Source organism: Canis lupus, chromosome 22 (genome assembly GCF_048164855.1).
Source record: "Canis lupus baileyi chromosome 22, mCanLup2.hap1, whole genome shotgun sequence".
NCBI classification, from domain to species: Eukaryota; Metazoa; Chordata; class Mammalia; order Carnivora; family Canidae; genus Canis; species Canis lupus.
Window position 1 is genome coordinate 40,733,635 of NC_132859.1, and position 17,393 is coordinate 40,751,027.

Here is a 17,393-nt window from a genome sequence, read left to right on the forward strand (position 1 = left end):
AAAAGAGCAGTTAGGTCCACACAAATCTGCAACGGATTTTTAAAATTTTATTATAAAACATACATTAACAATTCAGTGGTACTAAGTACACTTAACAGTTACCACCATCTGCCTCCAGAACTTTGTCATCATCCCAAAGAGAAACTTAATACTCTCTAATCCATTTCCCTCTTCCCCTGACCACCTCTCTTCTACTTTCTACAAATTCGCCTCTTCTAGGTACCTGATGTAAGTGAAATTAGACAATATTTGTCCTTTTATGTGTGGCCATTTTCACTTTAGCATAATGTTTTCAAGGTACATCCATATTGCATGTAGCATGGGTCAGAATCTCCTTCCTTTTTATGGCCGAATAATAATTCCACTGTGTGGATAAAGCACATTTTGTTTATCCATTCTTCTCTTGATAGACACTTGAGTTGTTTCCACCTCTGAGCTATGTGAATAGTGCTGCTATGAACATTGGTTTACAAGTTCATATTTTACTTTCATATTTGGAGTCTATACCCAGAAGTAAAATTCCTGGATCATATGGTAATCCTACGTTTAACTTCTTGAGGAACTGCCACTTTTCTATAGTGCCTGTACCATTTTATATTCCTACCAGCAATACGTAGGTTACAGTTTTTCCACATCCTGATCAACACTTGTTATTTTCCATTTTTTGATAATCATCTTAATGAGTATGGAGTGGTATCTTATTGTGATTTTGATTTGCATTACCTTAATGGGATGCAATATAAGTGATGTTGGGCACCTCCCCATATGCTTACTGGTCATCTGTATATCTTTTTACAGAGGAGGAATCCATTCCAGTCCTTAACCTATTTTCAAATTAGGTTGCTTCATTTGTTGTTGAGTTGGCTCAACTGATTTTTCAAAGGTTCAAAAGCAATTCAGTGGAGGAAGGATACCTTTCAACAATGGTGCTGGAGCAACTGGACATCCATAAGCTAAGGAGGAGGTTGGGGGAAAACCTCAATCATACAAAGATAATGTCCAATCATGACATAAAACTCTTAACACTTTTAGAAAATCAGAGGGAAAATCTTTGGGATCCAGGGGTAGGCAAAGAGTTCTTATAAAAGCATGATCCAAAAAAGATTGATAAACTGAACTTCATCAAAACCAAAAACCTCTGTTCTGTGAAAGCCCACATGAAGAAAATTAAAAGACAAGCTACAGATTGGAAGGCAATATTTACAGGCCGCATATCCAACAAAGGACTGGTATCTAGAATATACAAAGAATTCTCAAAACTCAACAGATACGGGGCAAAAGACATAAATACCAAAAGATAGACAGCAAATAAGCACATGAAAAAAATGTACTATATCCTTACCTATCATGCATATTAGAATCACAATAAGTTATCACCACAGACCTACTAGAATGACTAACACAAAATAGTAACGGCATCAAATACTGGCAAGTATGTGGAGAAACTGGATCACTCAAGGTACAGTTGCTAATGGGAATGTAAAATGGTACAGCCACTCTAGAAAACAGGTTGGCTATTTCTTACAGAACTAAACATGCAGTTGCCATACAACTGCACTCTTGGGCATTTATCCCAGAGAAATGAGAACTTAGGTTCACACATGCAAAAAAACTACATAAATGTTTGTATCAGCTTTATTCATAATATCCCCAAACTGGAAACAGCCCAGAAGTCTTTCAATGGGTAAATTGTTAAACTGGCATATCCATACCATGGAAAACTACCCAGCAATAAAAGAACAAATTATTGATACAACTTGGATGACTTTCCAGAGTTCCTCCGAGGAAGAAAAAAAAAATCAATCCCCAAAAGTTAGGTATCATATATTTATATAATGTTTTGAAATGACAACATTTGAGAAAAGGAAGACAGATGAATGGGTTACTAGGATTTAGGGGCTGGGAGGTTGGGGAGAGATATGGGTGCGGTTATAAAAGCCCAAGAGAGGGATCCTTGTGGTGAATGAAGTATTCAGCATCCTGCCTGCGGTGGTGGGTATGCAGACCTACACATGTGAAATTGAATAGGGCAAAATACATCACCAACAGGAATACAAATATGAATAAGATAGCTGGATTTTATCCGTGTTAATATTCTGCTTGGTATGGTCTGGTGCCACATCTTCGTGCATGTCTATGGAGTGCATGTCTTCTGAGCAAAACGAAAGAAAAGCAGCTGAGATGTCTGGACATTTTCAAATTATAAAGAAAGGCCTGGATAAATATTTGGAAAGCTTCCTTGGATCTTCTTTCATAGAAATTTGCCTCCCACTTCCGTATAGCCCTGAATAGAGTAGTAACTTATGCTAGGCAGTGTCTAAAAACAAACATGCAAGTGTGTACTACGATGAAGATAAACTATATTCATTATCTTTAAAAGTCCCCCAAAATGCAAAAATAACAGCACTGTAATTCCACCACCCAAATATTACCATTTTCTTTTAATATTTCTATGTATTCCTCACAGTATTGTTCTGTTTTTAAAAATACAGATTTAGGGGATCTCTGGGTGGCTCAGCGGTTTAGTGCCTCCCTTTGGCCGAGGGCGTGATCCTGGAGTCCTGGGTTCGGGTCCCGCGTCGGGCTCCCTGCACGGAGCCTGCTTCTCCCTCTGCCTGTGTCTCTGCCTCTGTCTCTCTCTCTTTTTCTCTCTCTCTCATACATAAAAAATAAAAATCTGAAAAAAAGATTTAGCAATTACTGTTTTGCGTCCTGCTTTTTTTCACTCACCTTCGCAACACTATTTCCCCCCACATTTTTCAAAGGCATTCTGAGTGCGCTAAATTTCGCAGTGGGATCATTCACTTGTCAGCTCCTTGCAGGACAACTGGCCGACGTAACTTTTAAAACGTGTTCCAGAAGCGGATGACTGAGCCAACTTTTAAGTCTCAGGTACAAGATGCCTTTTCCCACCCAGCCACCGCTCCTAGTCCCACACCTCCACGACCTGAGCCACCAACGCCGCTGCCACTTTGCCGGCTTCCGAGGCCCCCTCGGCCTCCGTAGACGCGTGGCGGCGTCACGCACACAGCGTTGCTGGTTTCCCTGGTGACGGTTGCCGGGGCAGCGCGTGCCGGCGTCCGGAAGAGGAGACAGAGTCTCTCTGGCCTTAGACGTGAGGAGCGGAGTGACCGCTGTAAGTGCGGGGAAGGGCAGAAGGTCCCAGGCTGAAGCCGGGAGAGCCCGCGGCAGCTGGGAGGGCCTGGACCTGAGTCGGAGCGCGCAGGCTGGCCGGCGAGCTAGGTCTCTCCCCGCTTCGTTCTGTGAATCTCCGCGTACACCCGCCTCGCCTCTCCAGACAGACGCTTAGTTTCCGTATGGTAGAAGGGCTAGTGAGGTGCAGACGGTGGGTCACCTGCCCAAGTCACACAGGAGGCAGGGCCAGAGCTCCGACCCAGGTCGGCCTGAGCAGCACCCCCTTCCGGTGTCTCTGCTACGGAGCCCCGCCGCATAGGACTGAGAGGACAAGCGGGAACTAAGCGACTTGTTGGTATCCGCTTCGCGCCTATTCCCGATTCAGGGCCAGCCCCCACGGGACCGACCCCCGGACGAGCGAGTCCCCTCAGAGCCGGATCCCCGCCCCACCCCCACCCCATCCCTGCGTTGACGCCGGCCTGACCTGCAGTCGGTGTACAGGGCTCCCAACGAGGAATTTCTTGGGCTTCTCCTCTCCACCCGCGGGCCCCAGGCTGCTGCTGGGAATACTGTAGGAGAACATAATAAAAAAGAGGCAGAGGGAAGACGGAGGCTGGTGGGGGCAGAGGAGGCTCAAGCCTGGAGGGGCCTCAGCCCTTCCTCACTGGTCTCTGTCCGCAGTGCTCAACTGCCTCTGGGACCTTTGCTTTGCTACATACAGGAAGCAGCCTAGTGGGTGGGTGCCACCTTCCCCATCCCTTGGCTCCAAGGCTTTCCCCGAACCGAGTTCCTTCCATGCATACTTAGCCTTAACTTAAAGAAAAAATAATAATTGGCTTTATTTCTTAGAGCAGTTTTCGATTTACAGAAATATTGAATAGAAAGTTCCTATATGCTCCTCCCTTTTCCCCATGATTAACATCTTGCATTGGTGTGGTACACTGATACTACTGATAAAGGTGATGTCGTTAGGGTGCACGCGTGTGTGTGTTGTACAGTTCTGTGGGTTTTGCCAAATGCATAATGTCAAGTATCCACCACTAAAGTATCTTACAGAAGAGTTTCATTGCCCTAAAACCCCTTGTACTCCACTGCTCATGCCTCCTCCCCTCCCACCAAGCCCTGGCAACCCTTAGTCTTTTTACTTCTCTATAGTTTTGCCTTATCCAGAAAGTCATGTAGTGGGAATCATACAGAATGCAGCCTTTTTATTTTATTTAAGATTTTATTTATTCATGAGAGACGCAGAGAGAGAGAGCGGCAGAGACACAGGCAGAGGGAGAAGCAGGCTCCATGCACGAGCCGGCGGGACTTGATCCTGGGTCTCCAGGATCAGGCCCTGGGCTGAAGGCCGGCGCTAAACCGCTGAGCCACCCAGGCTGCCCAGAATGCAGCCTTTTTAGACTGGCTTCTACACTTAGCAATATGCATTTAACTTTCCTTCATGCGTTTTCATGGCTTGATAGCTCATTTCTTTTCATCACTAAACAGTATTCCCTTGTGTAGTTGTATCCATTTGTTTATCTTTTCACACACTGAAGGATATCTTGGTTACTACTCATTTTAAGTAATTATGCATAAAGCTGCTATAAATATTCACTTATAGGCTTTTGTGTAGACAGAAGTTTTCAATTCATTTGGGTAAATATGATTGTTGGATTATTTGGTAAGACTATGGTTAGCTTTGCAAGAAACTCCCAAGCTGTCTTCCAAAGTGGCCTGTACCATTTTGCATTCCCACCAGCAATGAATCAAATTTTCTGTTGCTTCAAATACTTGCCAAGACTTGATGTTGCCACTGTTTTGGATTTTAGCCATTCTAGCAGGTGTGTAGTGTTATCTCATTGTTGTTTTAATTTGCAATTCCTAATGACATATGTTGAACATCTTTTCATATGCTTATTTGCCATCTATATATTTTCTTTGATAAGATACATATTCAGATCTTTTGCTCACCTTTTTTTTTAATTTTTATTTATTTATCATAGTCACACACAGAGAGAGAGAGAGAGGCAGAGACACAGGCAGAGGGAGAAGCAGGCTCCATGCACCGGGAGCCCGATGTGGGATTCGATCCTGGGTCTCCAGGATCGCGCCCTGGGCCAAAGGCAGGCGCCAAACCGCTGCGCCACCCAGGGATCCCTGCTCACCTTTTAATTGGGTTGTTTTCATATTGTCAAGTTTTAAGAGTTCTTTTGTATATTTTGCATACTGTCCTTTATCAGATATGTGTTCTGCAATCAAAGTTTTTCTTGCAGACTGTGGCTGGTCTTTTCATTCTCATAACAGTATCTTTGGAAGAGTAGATGTTTTTAATTTTAATGAAGTCCAACTTACCAATTTTTTCTTTCATGGATCATGCTTTTGGTATTGTATCTTAAAACTCATCTCCAAACCCAAGACCATCTAGGTTTTTTCCTATATTATCTGAGTAGTTTTATTGTTTTTCATTTTACATTAGGTCTATGACCCATTTTGAGTTAATTTTGTGAAAAGTGTAAGGTCTGCATAGATTCATTTTGTTGAATGTGATGTCTAGTTGTTCCAGCACCATTTGTCAAAAAGACTATTGAATTGCCTTTGCTTCTTTTCATTTGACTCTATTTGTCTGGGTCTATTTCTGGGCTCTCTCAGTTCCATTCCATTGATCTATTTGTCTGTTCTTTCCCCAATACCACACTGTTTGAATCTCTGTAGCTTTATAAGAAGTCTTAAAGTTGGGTAGCATCAGTCCTCCAATTTTGTTTTTCTCCTTCAAAATTATGTTAGCTATTCTAGGTCTTGTGCCTTTTCATATAAACTTTAGAATCAGTCTGTTAGTATCCACAAAGTAACTTGCTGGGATTTTGATTGGGATTGTGTTGAAGCTATAGGTCAAGTTGGGAAGAACTGACGGCTTTTTTGTTGTCTATCTTGTTTTGTTTGGGGGGAAGAACTGACATCTTAACAGTAGTGAAGTCTTCCAATCCATGAACATGGAATATTTATCTAGTTCTTCTTTGATTTCTTTCATCAGAGTTTTATAGTTTTCCTCATACAGATAAATCTTTTACATATCTTGTTAGATGTATACTAAAGTATTTCCATTTTTTTTTAATTTTTATTTATTTACTTATGATAGTCACAGAGAGAGAGAGAGAGGCAGAGACACAGGAGGAGGGAGAAGCAGGCTCCATGCACCGGGAGCCTGATATGGGATTTGATCCCGGGTCTCCAGGATCGCGCCCTGGGCCAAAGGCAGGCGCCAAACTGCTGCGCCACCCAGGAATCCCCCAGTATTTCCATTTTTTATGTGAATGTAAATGGTGTTACATTTCAATCTCAATTTCTGGTTGTTCTTTGCTGGTATGTAGGAAAACAATTGACTGTTGTTTATTAACCTTGTGTCCTGCAACCTTGCTATAGTTGCTTATTTGTTCCAGGATTTTGCGGGGGGGGGGGTCTTTTTTCTTTTTGTTGATTCTTTGGGATTTTCTACATAGCAATCATGTCATCTGAGAAAACATGACAGTTTTATTTTTTTCCTTCTAGTCTATAATAGTTACTTTTCCTCTCCCACTGCCAAAAGCAGGAGCAGATTTTCCTCTGATTTTCACAGTGAGATCTGGTAGGGTTCCTGGGGGTAAAATTCATAAAAGTATGAGGTCTCCCAAAGGACTAGACCCCTTGGAGTTTTAAAACTGCAAGCTAGTTCACTCTGAGTCCCCAACAACTCATCAGTTACAGGTTAGTATTTCTACTGATCTTGACTCTAGCTGCAGGCTTCTGCTCCCAGTAAACTGTGATTCTCTGTATTCACCTGACTCTCCAGTTTTCAGGGAATACTTTATCCTATGACCCCAATTGTCTAATGATTGGGAGTTCCACTGATTTCCAATTGTTGATATTTAGTTTACATTTTTTCTTATTGTGAGGATAGGAATGACAACTTCTAAACTCTTTACATGTCAGAGGTTCTGGTCCGTTTTAACTTTTGAAACTCTTTGCACCTCCACTTCTACTACTTAAGTCCAGAGCAAGTAAAAAGACCCTGGTCATGCCCCAGAGCACCATGTGTAGAAAGCACAAATGTTATTAAGGTGGATTTTTAAAGATAATGCTTGTCTAAACATTTTTTACAATTACTTATGAATAGCATGTTCACAGATACAGCTGGTTACCAAAGAGAGTTGGACTAAGAAAGGCCAGATTCATTCATTTGTTCCAGAAGTATTTACTGAGCACCTACTGTGTGCTAAATATTGTTGCAAGATCAGCAATACAGCAATGAACAAAATAGAATAAAATATGCACTCCTAGGCAGCTTATATGCTAGTTGGAAAACAGAAGTGGTAAACAAGTAAAATGTCCTGTATATCAGATGGTTAAAAGTGTGATGGAGAAAAATAAAGCTGGGCCTGGGAGAGGGAGTTTAGAGGGTAGAAGCAGGAGAAAGGAATGCAGTATTATTAGGTAGGGTGAGCAGGGAAGGTCTCCCTGAGGAGATGCTCTTTGAGTAGACATCTGTCTACCTGTCTGGCAGTGGACTAGAAAAGTAACCATTACAGGTTGGAAAGGAAGAAATAAAACTGTCTTGTTCTCAGATGACCTGATTGTCTATGTAGAAAATCCCAAAGAATCAACAACAATAATGAAAATCCTTGGGAAGAACATTCTAGCAGAGGAACAGCCAGCACAAAAGTCTGTGAGTTTGATGCATCCTTGATAATAAAAGAGGGATTGGCAAGGAACTGGATTACATGAGGCCCCATTTTTATGCTGAGGTGGACATGGTCTGACCTACTTATTAACAGGGTTACTCTGGCCAATGTGTTGAAAAGGGATTGGGGACAAGGGTAGATGTAGAGACAGGAGTTAGGAGGCTACAATAAGGATCAGGAGGTGGGAAATGTTCAGGTTCTGGGTATATTTTGAATGTAGACCAAGAGAATTTGCTGATGGATTAGATGTGCACAGGGAGTAGAGAGCACTGATCATGAGAGGCCCTGGCATTTTTCATCTTGCCACAGAGCCTTGACACAGGCTGTCCCTCTGCTGCCCTAAATGATCTTCCTCTACTTAACTCTTACTCATACTTCAGGTCTCAGCTCATTTCCTTGGAATTGCTCTCCTGGATTTCCCAGACCATGCCAAACTCTCTGATGGAGACTCTCAACACATGTATCTCCTTCAGAGCATCACAATGATCATTTTATGCTTTTTTATGTGATCATTTGATCAATGTCTGTCTCCTTACCAGACTGTAAGCTCCACAAGGAGAGATATACTCATAGCTCTTTGTGCAATACCAATAAATATTTGCTGAGTGATCTATAACCCACACCCAACAGGAGCAAATGAAATCAAGTTGAATGTCTTAAGTGCTGTTTGCTCTAAGGCCAAAATTGCTGCTGTAGTTCCTTTATTCATTCATGGCACAAGTGTTAATTTAGCACCCACTGCATACCCATGCTGGCTTGTACTGCAGAGACCAGATTCAGAGATGAACATAACAGTTCCTACCTTGAGAATAGGTAGAAGGTGACAGAAAATCTTCCATTCTTTCATTGGACTCTTCAAAATATAAACAACAGGCATACCTTTGGTCCTGTTTTTAATATACACCAGCCACATTGTCATGAAGTAGTCAGGAATCAAGCAGGGCCAACAAGTGTTTTGAAAACTTGAGCTTAGCACTATTGTTATCTGCTTTTAAAAAATACATGTTTTCCTTTCTGCTTCCTGGCAATCAGCATCCCCCATGGAGATCCATGTTGTCTTTGGTCATGGGTCTACCTTGACTTGTAATTAAGTTGTTTAGGAAGAAGAGGAAGAATGGTCTGGGGTGCATGCGGTCCGCATGCCAGGAGGTCCCTGGCATCCACACTTCGACTGCCCCTAACTACAGCTTCCTGCTCCCACCACCTCTGTCCTTCTCAGCCCACCGTGCCTCTTCTTTGCTCAGACTTATCCATCTGTTCCCATCTCTACCTGGTAATGTCTGCTCACCTCTCTGCTCCTGGCCATCTCTTCTTCCTCCATTGTTCCCTTCTCTCTCTCCCACCTCCTCTCCAGCCTCCTGCTCACCTTCTGCCCACAGTATTTTGTCCCCACCCAAGTCTGGGACAGCTGAAGCTCCACGTCAGGCTGCCCTTCTGAGCCACCCAGCATCCCCATGTGGAAAACCTAGGGAATCTCAGACTCAGCAGTGCCTGGCACCAGGCTTGCCTGCAGTTTGGAAGGGAGAAGGACTCACCTTCTCCCCAGCCACTCAAACTCAAACCCACTTGACTCTCCCTCTCCTTCTAGGTGACACACTTGCCACCCATATCTTCCATTTGTCGCCATTCCTGTTCCCCATTCTCCTCCCCACTGCCACAGCCTTGACCAGGTTCAGGACCATGTTCCTTCCCAGAAACATCCTCCCATCTAGGCTTCTTTGCCTCCAGCTTTGTAAAATGTAAATGTGATCCTGTCTGCACCCTCCAAACATCCCCAACATCCTCAAGATGAAGTTCAGGCTCCTTAGTTGGGCCAGATAAGGCCTTTTTTCCAGTCCCTCCCCAAACCTCTGCCCTGCCCTCTGGCCATCCTGAAGGCCTTTCTCAGTTCCCCACACTCATCACATTCTCTCTGCAAATGTTCTTTTTCTGGCAGAATAGCCCTCTGCCCCCCTAACTCCTGGCACCCCCATTTCCCCCTACCCCAAGCCCGTTTCTTTAGCACTCAGCTTCAGGCTGACTGGGATGCTACCTTTCCTGCAGGTCTCCTGAGCCTCTCAGACCACTTATCTCCCCTTATTCTCAGGCCTAACTCATCAATAGACTTACCTGGGAAACCTTAAAAATAGATGCCCAGGCCACAGCCCAGACCAACAACATCCAAATCCCCACTGGTGGCTGGCATAGCACAGAGCAATGGCCTGGGGACTGATGGAGACCAAAGGTGCCCTGTCAGTGAAGACATGCTGTCTTCCACAGGCTTGATTGGGTTGAGGACACCCCATTTCATATGAGGAGAGCGATAATAAGAGCTAAACTGTCAGGAGTGCTTCTGTGCCAGGTGCTGTAGCACACAGTTTTCATGCATTCTTTCATTTACTCCTCATGTCCATTCTGTGAAGTATATAATGATTATCAACCCATTTTACAGATGAGGAAACTGAAGCATAAATTAATTTGCCCAGGAAACAGTGTGTATCTGAGAAGTACCTGTTCCCCTGGAGACTTCAAGTACACATCAGGAATAAAAAAAAGAAAAAAAGGCTTTTACTCAGTCATTCATTTTTTTAAGTTTTTTTTTTTTAATTTAAGTATAGTTGGTACAATGTAACATTCATTTCAGGTGTACAATATAGTTATTTGACAACTCTATATATTATGCTGTGCTCACCACCGAGGGCATAGCCACCATCTGTTACCATACAGCACTATCACAATATCACTGTCTATATTCCTGTGCTGTACCTTTCATCCCCTGACTTTTTCATTCCATAACTGGAATTCTATACCTCCTACTTCCCTTTACCCAATTTGGCCGCCATCTACCCCCTCCTCTCACAACCGTCAGTTTGTTCTCTGTATCATTCATTCATTTTTTCTGCTTCATCATTGAGCACCTGCTACATTCATTCAATGACAATTCTACAAATAATTGAAGGCCCATTCTTAGCAAGATACTGAGAATTCAAGAATAAGACATGAGACCTCTACCCTCAAGAGTCCTCTTAGTAAAAGGAAGGAATAGAAACAAAGTCATAGATAATTATAATACATTGGGGTAAGCTTAGTGATTAAGGGACACCCAGAGGAGTCTAGGGAGTCCACAGAATGCCCCCAGGGGAATCCTAAAGGCTAACCAGGAGTTTAGAGGAACTGGTAGGGGTCAGGGGGATAAAGCCTGGGGAGGAAGGCATCCCGGGATGGTAGAGTAGCTGAAGCATGTCTCTGAGATGCCTCAGGCTTGAACATTAGGAGGAGTCACAAACCTAAACATGTGCCAAGACTGATAGGAAATGAAAGGAGGTGATTCCAGCAGTTATAAGAGAAAGAACAGCATTTACAAGCAATGATACCAGGCAGCTGATGTGCTGGCTGCAGCAACTGGGAGTGAGTAGGTAGGGATGGTGTTGAGTTGAAAGAGCCTGCCCAGGGGGAACTCTTTCTATCCAGCAGCTGCTATTCATGCAAGGCTATGAACCCAGCATGGCCAGACTTGTAAACTTTTAAAAAAAAGAAACTGGAAATCTGGATTTAATTGAAATCTACAGATCTTTGAATGTTGGCAACAAATTCAAATCCTTATAGTGCATTCTGTGAAAGTTAAATAAATAAAAGTGTGGGATGAATGCTACCCTTGGGCGAGCCAGATGGCCCTCTGTGAGTCCTGGCAGGGTCTTGGAGAGATAGGACCCACTTATATCTGGTTTTAGAAAGGTCCCAAATGGTCATGTGCAGTATAGATCAGAGGTACCAAGATAAGAACCAGGCAGCCAGAGACATGAGGGGCATCAGGAGGGTACTGGGGTGAGCAGGCAGGAGATAAGGTGCATAGGAGTTGACCTTGTCATATGAAAGAGTGGCTGGGGGGGCTAGAGGCAGCCATGTCATGGGGCTGGGTCACTGTGGGCCCAGAACCCAGGGAAGGCTTTCTGCTGATGGGTCACAAGAATGACTGTGAGGGACAGGGAGCATCTGAGTGTGGGGCAAGTGGAGGAGAAAGGGAGTACCCAAGAGAGACCACCAGGAAGTGAGGAAAAAATATTTCGTTCCTTCCAATGCATAGCTGACAAAATATCTACACACACACACACACACACACACACACCACCCTCACTTTGCATTTGGCCCTCACAGCACATCTATGGCCTCCCTGTCATCATTTCTTGCTTACTGAAGAGGAATTGAGGCCCAAAGAGGTCTAGAAACACTCTAGACTCACACAGAGCCAAGTTCATCCTGAACCCCAGGGCCAGGCTACTTGTACAGTAGCCTAGACCAGCAGTGTCCAACACCCAGGCTGCGGCCTGACCAATGACATCAGAAGCCCTGGGTGTGGGCCCCAGGTACCAGTATCTTTAAAGCTCCTCAGGTGGTTCCAGTGTGTCGCAGGAGTGGAAATTGCTGCTTTATATGCTAGTCACAGCCTCCAAGTTGACCCAGAATGATTATTAATAGCTCTTCCTTTCATTCTCCAAGGTGACCCAATTTGGAAAATGAAGTATATGATTGTCCCTTCTTATAACCTACAAAAATAGGGAATCACGGGATAAATTTATTTTTAAACTCTTTAGTTACATTTTCAAATAATTGGCTCAGTAGGGTTTTCTTCAATCTCAAGACTCACTTTTTAGGTGAAATTCCCCTAAATTGGGTTGGCAAGCTAAGGCCCATAGTCCAAATCTAGCCCACTGCCTGTTTTTGTAATAAAGTTTTATTGGAACACAGCCACACCCACTCATTTCCGGCTTATCTAGTGCTACTTTCTGCTGCAACAGCAGAGTACAATACTTGCAACAGAAACCATATGGCCCACCAAGCCTAAAATATTTACTATCTGACTCTTTACAGAAAAAGTCTGATTTGCCTGTTTATAACATTGAGTCCAATTGTTAAGTTGTATTATATCCCTGGGTGTCCCAAAAGATGGATTGGGAAATTGAATGACTAAGGTCAACCCCACAGGCATTCAGCCATGCCTATGTGACCCCCAATTAAAGCCCTTTTGTTTGTCTGTCTGCTTGTTTAATACAGTCTGAGTAGAGACTTATCTATGGCTATCACATATTCAGCAAAGGTGTCCAGGGGTTCCTGTAATTTGAGGGTTCCCAGTTTCCACGATTTGATAGAATTAAATTAATTACTATTAATTAAATTAATTAATTACAGAATTCAGAAAAGCTCTTATACAGTTAATTATGACAAAAGGTACAGATTAAAATCAACAAAGGAAAAAGGCACATTGATCAGAGTCCAGGAGACCAAGGCACAAGGTTCCAGTTGCCCTCTCCCAGTGGAGTCTCAGGAACAGTACTTGCTTCTCCCAGAATAGTGCATGACAACACGTGTGGAGCATTGCCTGCCAGGGAAGCTCACCCAAGCCTTGGGGTCCAGGGTTTTTACTGCAGGTCAGTCACACAGGTGTGGCTGACTGCCTGCGTGGCTGACCTTAGTCACTCAATTACCCACCCCTCTAGAAGTCAAGCTGATACATAGCGTGGCCCAAGGCCCCCATCATAAAATCACATTGTTAGCATAGACCATCCAGTGTCTGTTAGTGGCCCAAGTCCCCCAGGTAAAGAAGGGCATTGTTGCCAGGAAGGATATACCAAAGACTTAGAGGTTACCTTCTAGGAACAGGTCAAGGGTCAAATCTTTCTTTGGAATGTGCAGGGTGTGGACAACCCAGACTTGATGACTTAATTCTTTACTGCACACAGTTCCTCTTACGGGTCCAGCTACCTGGTAAGGAATTCCAAGGTAACACTAGTGCCTCTTTTAACGCAACAGGCTCAAGGGTCAGACAGCAGGCTCAGTCCTCAGTACATCCCAGCCAGTTGGGCAGCACTAACACAGCCCCATGCCTGGTCTCCACTCCAAACCAATTAGATTGAATCCTCCAGGGCTGGGGCCTGGACATCAGTACTTGTAGATTGTATCCCTAGAGATTTGTTATCAAGACAGATTTGAGAAGCCCCAGGTATAGGCTCGGACCACCCCTGTGGGCGGTAAGTATAGTGGAGATAGATGCAGGGAGCATGTTCTTCCTGGAGGGTCAGGAAAGGGTATGCTGTTTGTGCAGGGCCTGGGGAATCAGCAAGGTTTAAGTCTAGGGGAGCAGGACAGATAGGGACAGAGGAGCACAAGGGACAATAGGCTGGAAGGAGAGACAGAGCTTAATCCCCTAAAGCCTTTAATGCCTTTGGACTTGGTCTCATGGCTAATGGGCATCTAGTGAGGCTATTTGGTGCTGGGGTATGTCAGGCTCAGAGCTGTGCTTTAAAGAAAGTAGTCCCTTGACCAATGCAAGCTAGACTGTAAGTGTGGGGGAAAGAGGAAGAGGGCAGCCAGGGCAATAGGGACCTGCTGAGCCGTCCTGGGAACAGAACCATCTGCCATTAGTTCACTCATTTCATGCCTGCTACTATGTGATATTCACTGATAGACCCCATTCTAGGCACTGAGGGCCCAAGAGTGAACATCACATGGTGTCTGCCATTAAAAGCCTGGCAGACAAGGAGAGAAGCAATCAACAAACATATACTGTGTCAGGTGAAGCTAAGTGCTGTGGAGGAAGATACCACAGGATAAGGGGCATGGGGAGTGAGAGAAAGCTTTCTATAAGAGAATGGTGTAGAGGCCTCTCTGATAAGGTGACATTTGAGAAAAGTGAGTGAAGTTGACATCCTCAGCCAGGAGAGCAGTGGGAGAACATTCTATGGAGAGAGAGAACGGCAAGTGCAAAGGCCCAGAGGTAGCCATGAGCATGATAGTGAGAGTGGTATACAGTGGGGCTGGAAATATGGGGGCAAATGTGAAGACATTTATGGAGAATCAAGAAAATTTATGACTAGTTAGATGGTGGGTGGATGATGTGACTTCAGTTTGGCTTAAGGCAGAGTTGCTTAACACTTGCTACACTTTAAAATCATGTGGTGACCATTTAAAAATTCCAGTGTCTGTGTTTTATTATTCTGTTTATCTGAAGTTGAAAAGTAGACAAACCACCCAGAATGTATAAGGAACTCTGACCTCTCAATAATAAGCTGGCAACGCAATTTTAAAATGGGCAAAAAATATGACATGTCCTAAAAGAAGATATGCAAATGGCCAGTAAGCCTGTGAAAGGATGCGCAATATAATTTGACATCAGGGAAATGCAAATTGAAACCATTGAGAGCTCACTAGAAAAACTAAAATTGAGACTGACCCTACAAGTGCTGGCAGGGATGTGGAGCAACTGGAACTCTCAATACACTGCTGGTAGGAATGGAAAATGTTGCAGCTACTCTAGAAAACAATTTAGCAGTTTCTTATATAACTAACATGAATTTTAGCATATAACCTGGCATTCCACTTCTATGTATTTACCTAAGAGAAATTAAAAACATATGCTCACACAAAGACTTTCTTATATGTGAATGTTATAGCAGCTTTATCCATAAGAGCTGACAACAGAAACAGCTCAGGTGTCCAGTAACGGGTGAATGTATGAACAACCTATGATACTACCAATAATAAACAGGAATGAATTAATGATGCATGCAACAACATGGAGAATCTCTAGAAGGTAGTACTAAGCATGTGTGTATGTGCACGCGCGCGCGCACACACACACACACACAAGAGCAAAACAAAACACAGAACAAAACAAAAAGAAACCACAGACTTCCTACTATATGATTCCAATTATATGAAATTCTAGGAAAGGCAAAAACTGAGTGACCAAAAGCAGATAGGAGTTTGCCTGGGATTGGAACTACACGGGGGCACAAAGGAACTTTTTTGGTGTGAAAGAAATATTCTACAACGATGGTGGTGGTGGTTTACACAAGTATATGTATTTGTTAAGACTCATTCCCACACATAAAATGGCACTTTTGATCGTCAATGAATTATACTTCAATAGAGCTGATTAAAAAGAAAACAAAACTCATCTTTAATGGCAGAGGTCAAAACAGTGGTTACTTGGGGGAGGGGAGATAACTGCCTGGAGAGGGCACAAGATAGCCTGCGGGGGGACAGGAATACCCCATACCTTGATCTGGGTGGTCACCATAGGGATGTATACTTATGTAAAGATTCACTGAGCTGTATACTCAGGACTTATGTATTTTACCATGTGTAAATTATACTGAAAATTTAAAAAGTAGTCATGTCTGAATCCCACTCCTAGAAATTGGGATTTAATTGGTCCAAGGATGTGCCCAAGCTATATTTTAGGGGCTCCTAGGAGAGTCTAATATCCAGCCATAGATGAGAGCCATCTATGAGAGAGTGTTTTTAGAGACAGGAAAGGGCAGTGTTGAGTCTGAGCAATGAGGAGTATTCTGATGCCATCTGCAGTCTGGTGGCATATTCAAGGCTGGGGAGGATGCTCAGCTCAGCTTTGGCTTTCAGGGGATTCAAGGTAAGGTTGGGTCTTCTGAGCTTCTTTATGGACACACACAAAGATACTCAGGGTACTCCAGACTTGGAGGCTGTAGACAGGACTAACTGTGTGCGGAGTAATCTTGGGAAATGTGTACTTGGTGGGGTTTGCTTCAGTGCAGGCTTCTTTTCCTACGCCTGGGGCATGATGGCAGCAGATGAAGGCACACAGGACACCTTGCGGCTCCAGTTCAAGGCCATGCAGGAGATGCAGCACAAAAGGTTACAGAAGCAGATGGAGAGACAGATGGAAAAAGAACTGAGCCTCAAAATCAAAGTCGATGACCAAAAAGAGCCCTTGAAGATCTCCGATGGCCTCAGCCTTCTCCAAGCTGGAGAGCAAAACTCAAAAAACAGCTTTGAGCAGAGGTAAATGCAAGTTTGAACTCCTCCAGGAGCACTGGAGGGAGGTAGGGAAGGTGAGAGAGAGAGAGCTGATTACAGATGGCTGGGCATTCACGTTGACTAGATGTGTTTATAAGTTGAGCCACAGAGGTTTGACACAGAGGTGGTTACTGAAGAATTGCATCTGATAGTGCTGTGTTCCGGTGGATATGATTTGATATGAACTGTATTTAAAAATCATTTAAAGTCAAATGGAAAATTTGAAACTCATCAGAGTGTAGTTTATTCACTTGAATTTTCTTATTCAGCCTCTCTTTCATGAAAACTGTGTTTGGGTTTCTGAGGAGCTGGCTGTCTAACTCTGATGGGTCTTAAATTATCATTGCTTCAAATTGTCATCTGGGATCATTCTCCTATGCCATTTCCCTTCCCTGACCACCCATAAACATACCTGTGTAAAGATTTCTTGATGGGTCCCTTCGTTTTTCACAGTTGGTGAAAAGGTTGTAAGGAGTCCAGAATCTTCTCATTTTGCTCTAAATCCAACAATATCACAGATGCATGTTGATTTATACTTGTTATTAGAAGAAGAAGGTTATACTGATACAAAATTCTCTGCTAGTAAAAACAAAACCAAAAAAACCCACAATACTTGTTGAGCTGTCTCTTTGCTTCTGGTTTGGCCCAGAATCTATCTTCTCCATTTTCAGATTCTACTTTTTATGGTTTCTCAATTTTCAAAATATTCTACTAAAAAATGCTAATTGGGAAAAACATACAGGCTGC

The 17,393-nt window shown here is 43.4% G+C and overlaps 1 protein-coding gene across 4 annotated transcripts in view; it reads left to right on the forward strand.

Moving 5' to 3' along the window:
• Nucleotides 1-3,016: 3,016 nt before the first annotated feature.
• LOC140614177 (protein-cysteine N-palmitoyltransferase HHAT-like protein) overlaps nt 3,017-17,393 on the forward strand; it is a 66,297-nt gene continuing 51,920 nt past the window's right edge. For 3 of the 4 annotated variants that reach the window (XM_072793152.1, XM_072793154.1, XM_072793155.1), the window contains exons 1-2: nt 3,017-3,136; nt 16,380-16,631. In XM_072793152.1, coding sequence (XP_072649253.1) covers nt 16,408-16,631 — 224 coding nt within the window. In that variant the 5' untranslated portion in view covers nt 3,017-3,136; nt 16,380-16,407. The remainder of the gene's footprint in view (nt 3,137-16,379; nt 16,632-17,393) is intronic. The other variant, XM_072793153.1, reaches the window with a different exon arrangement.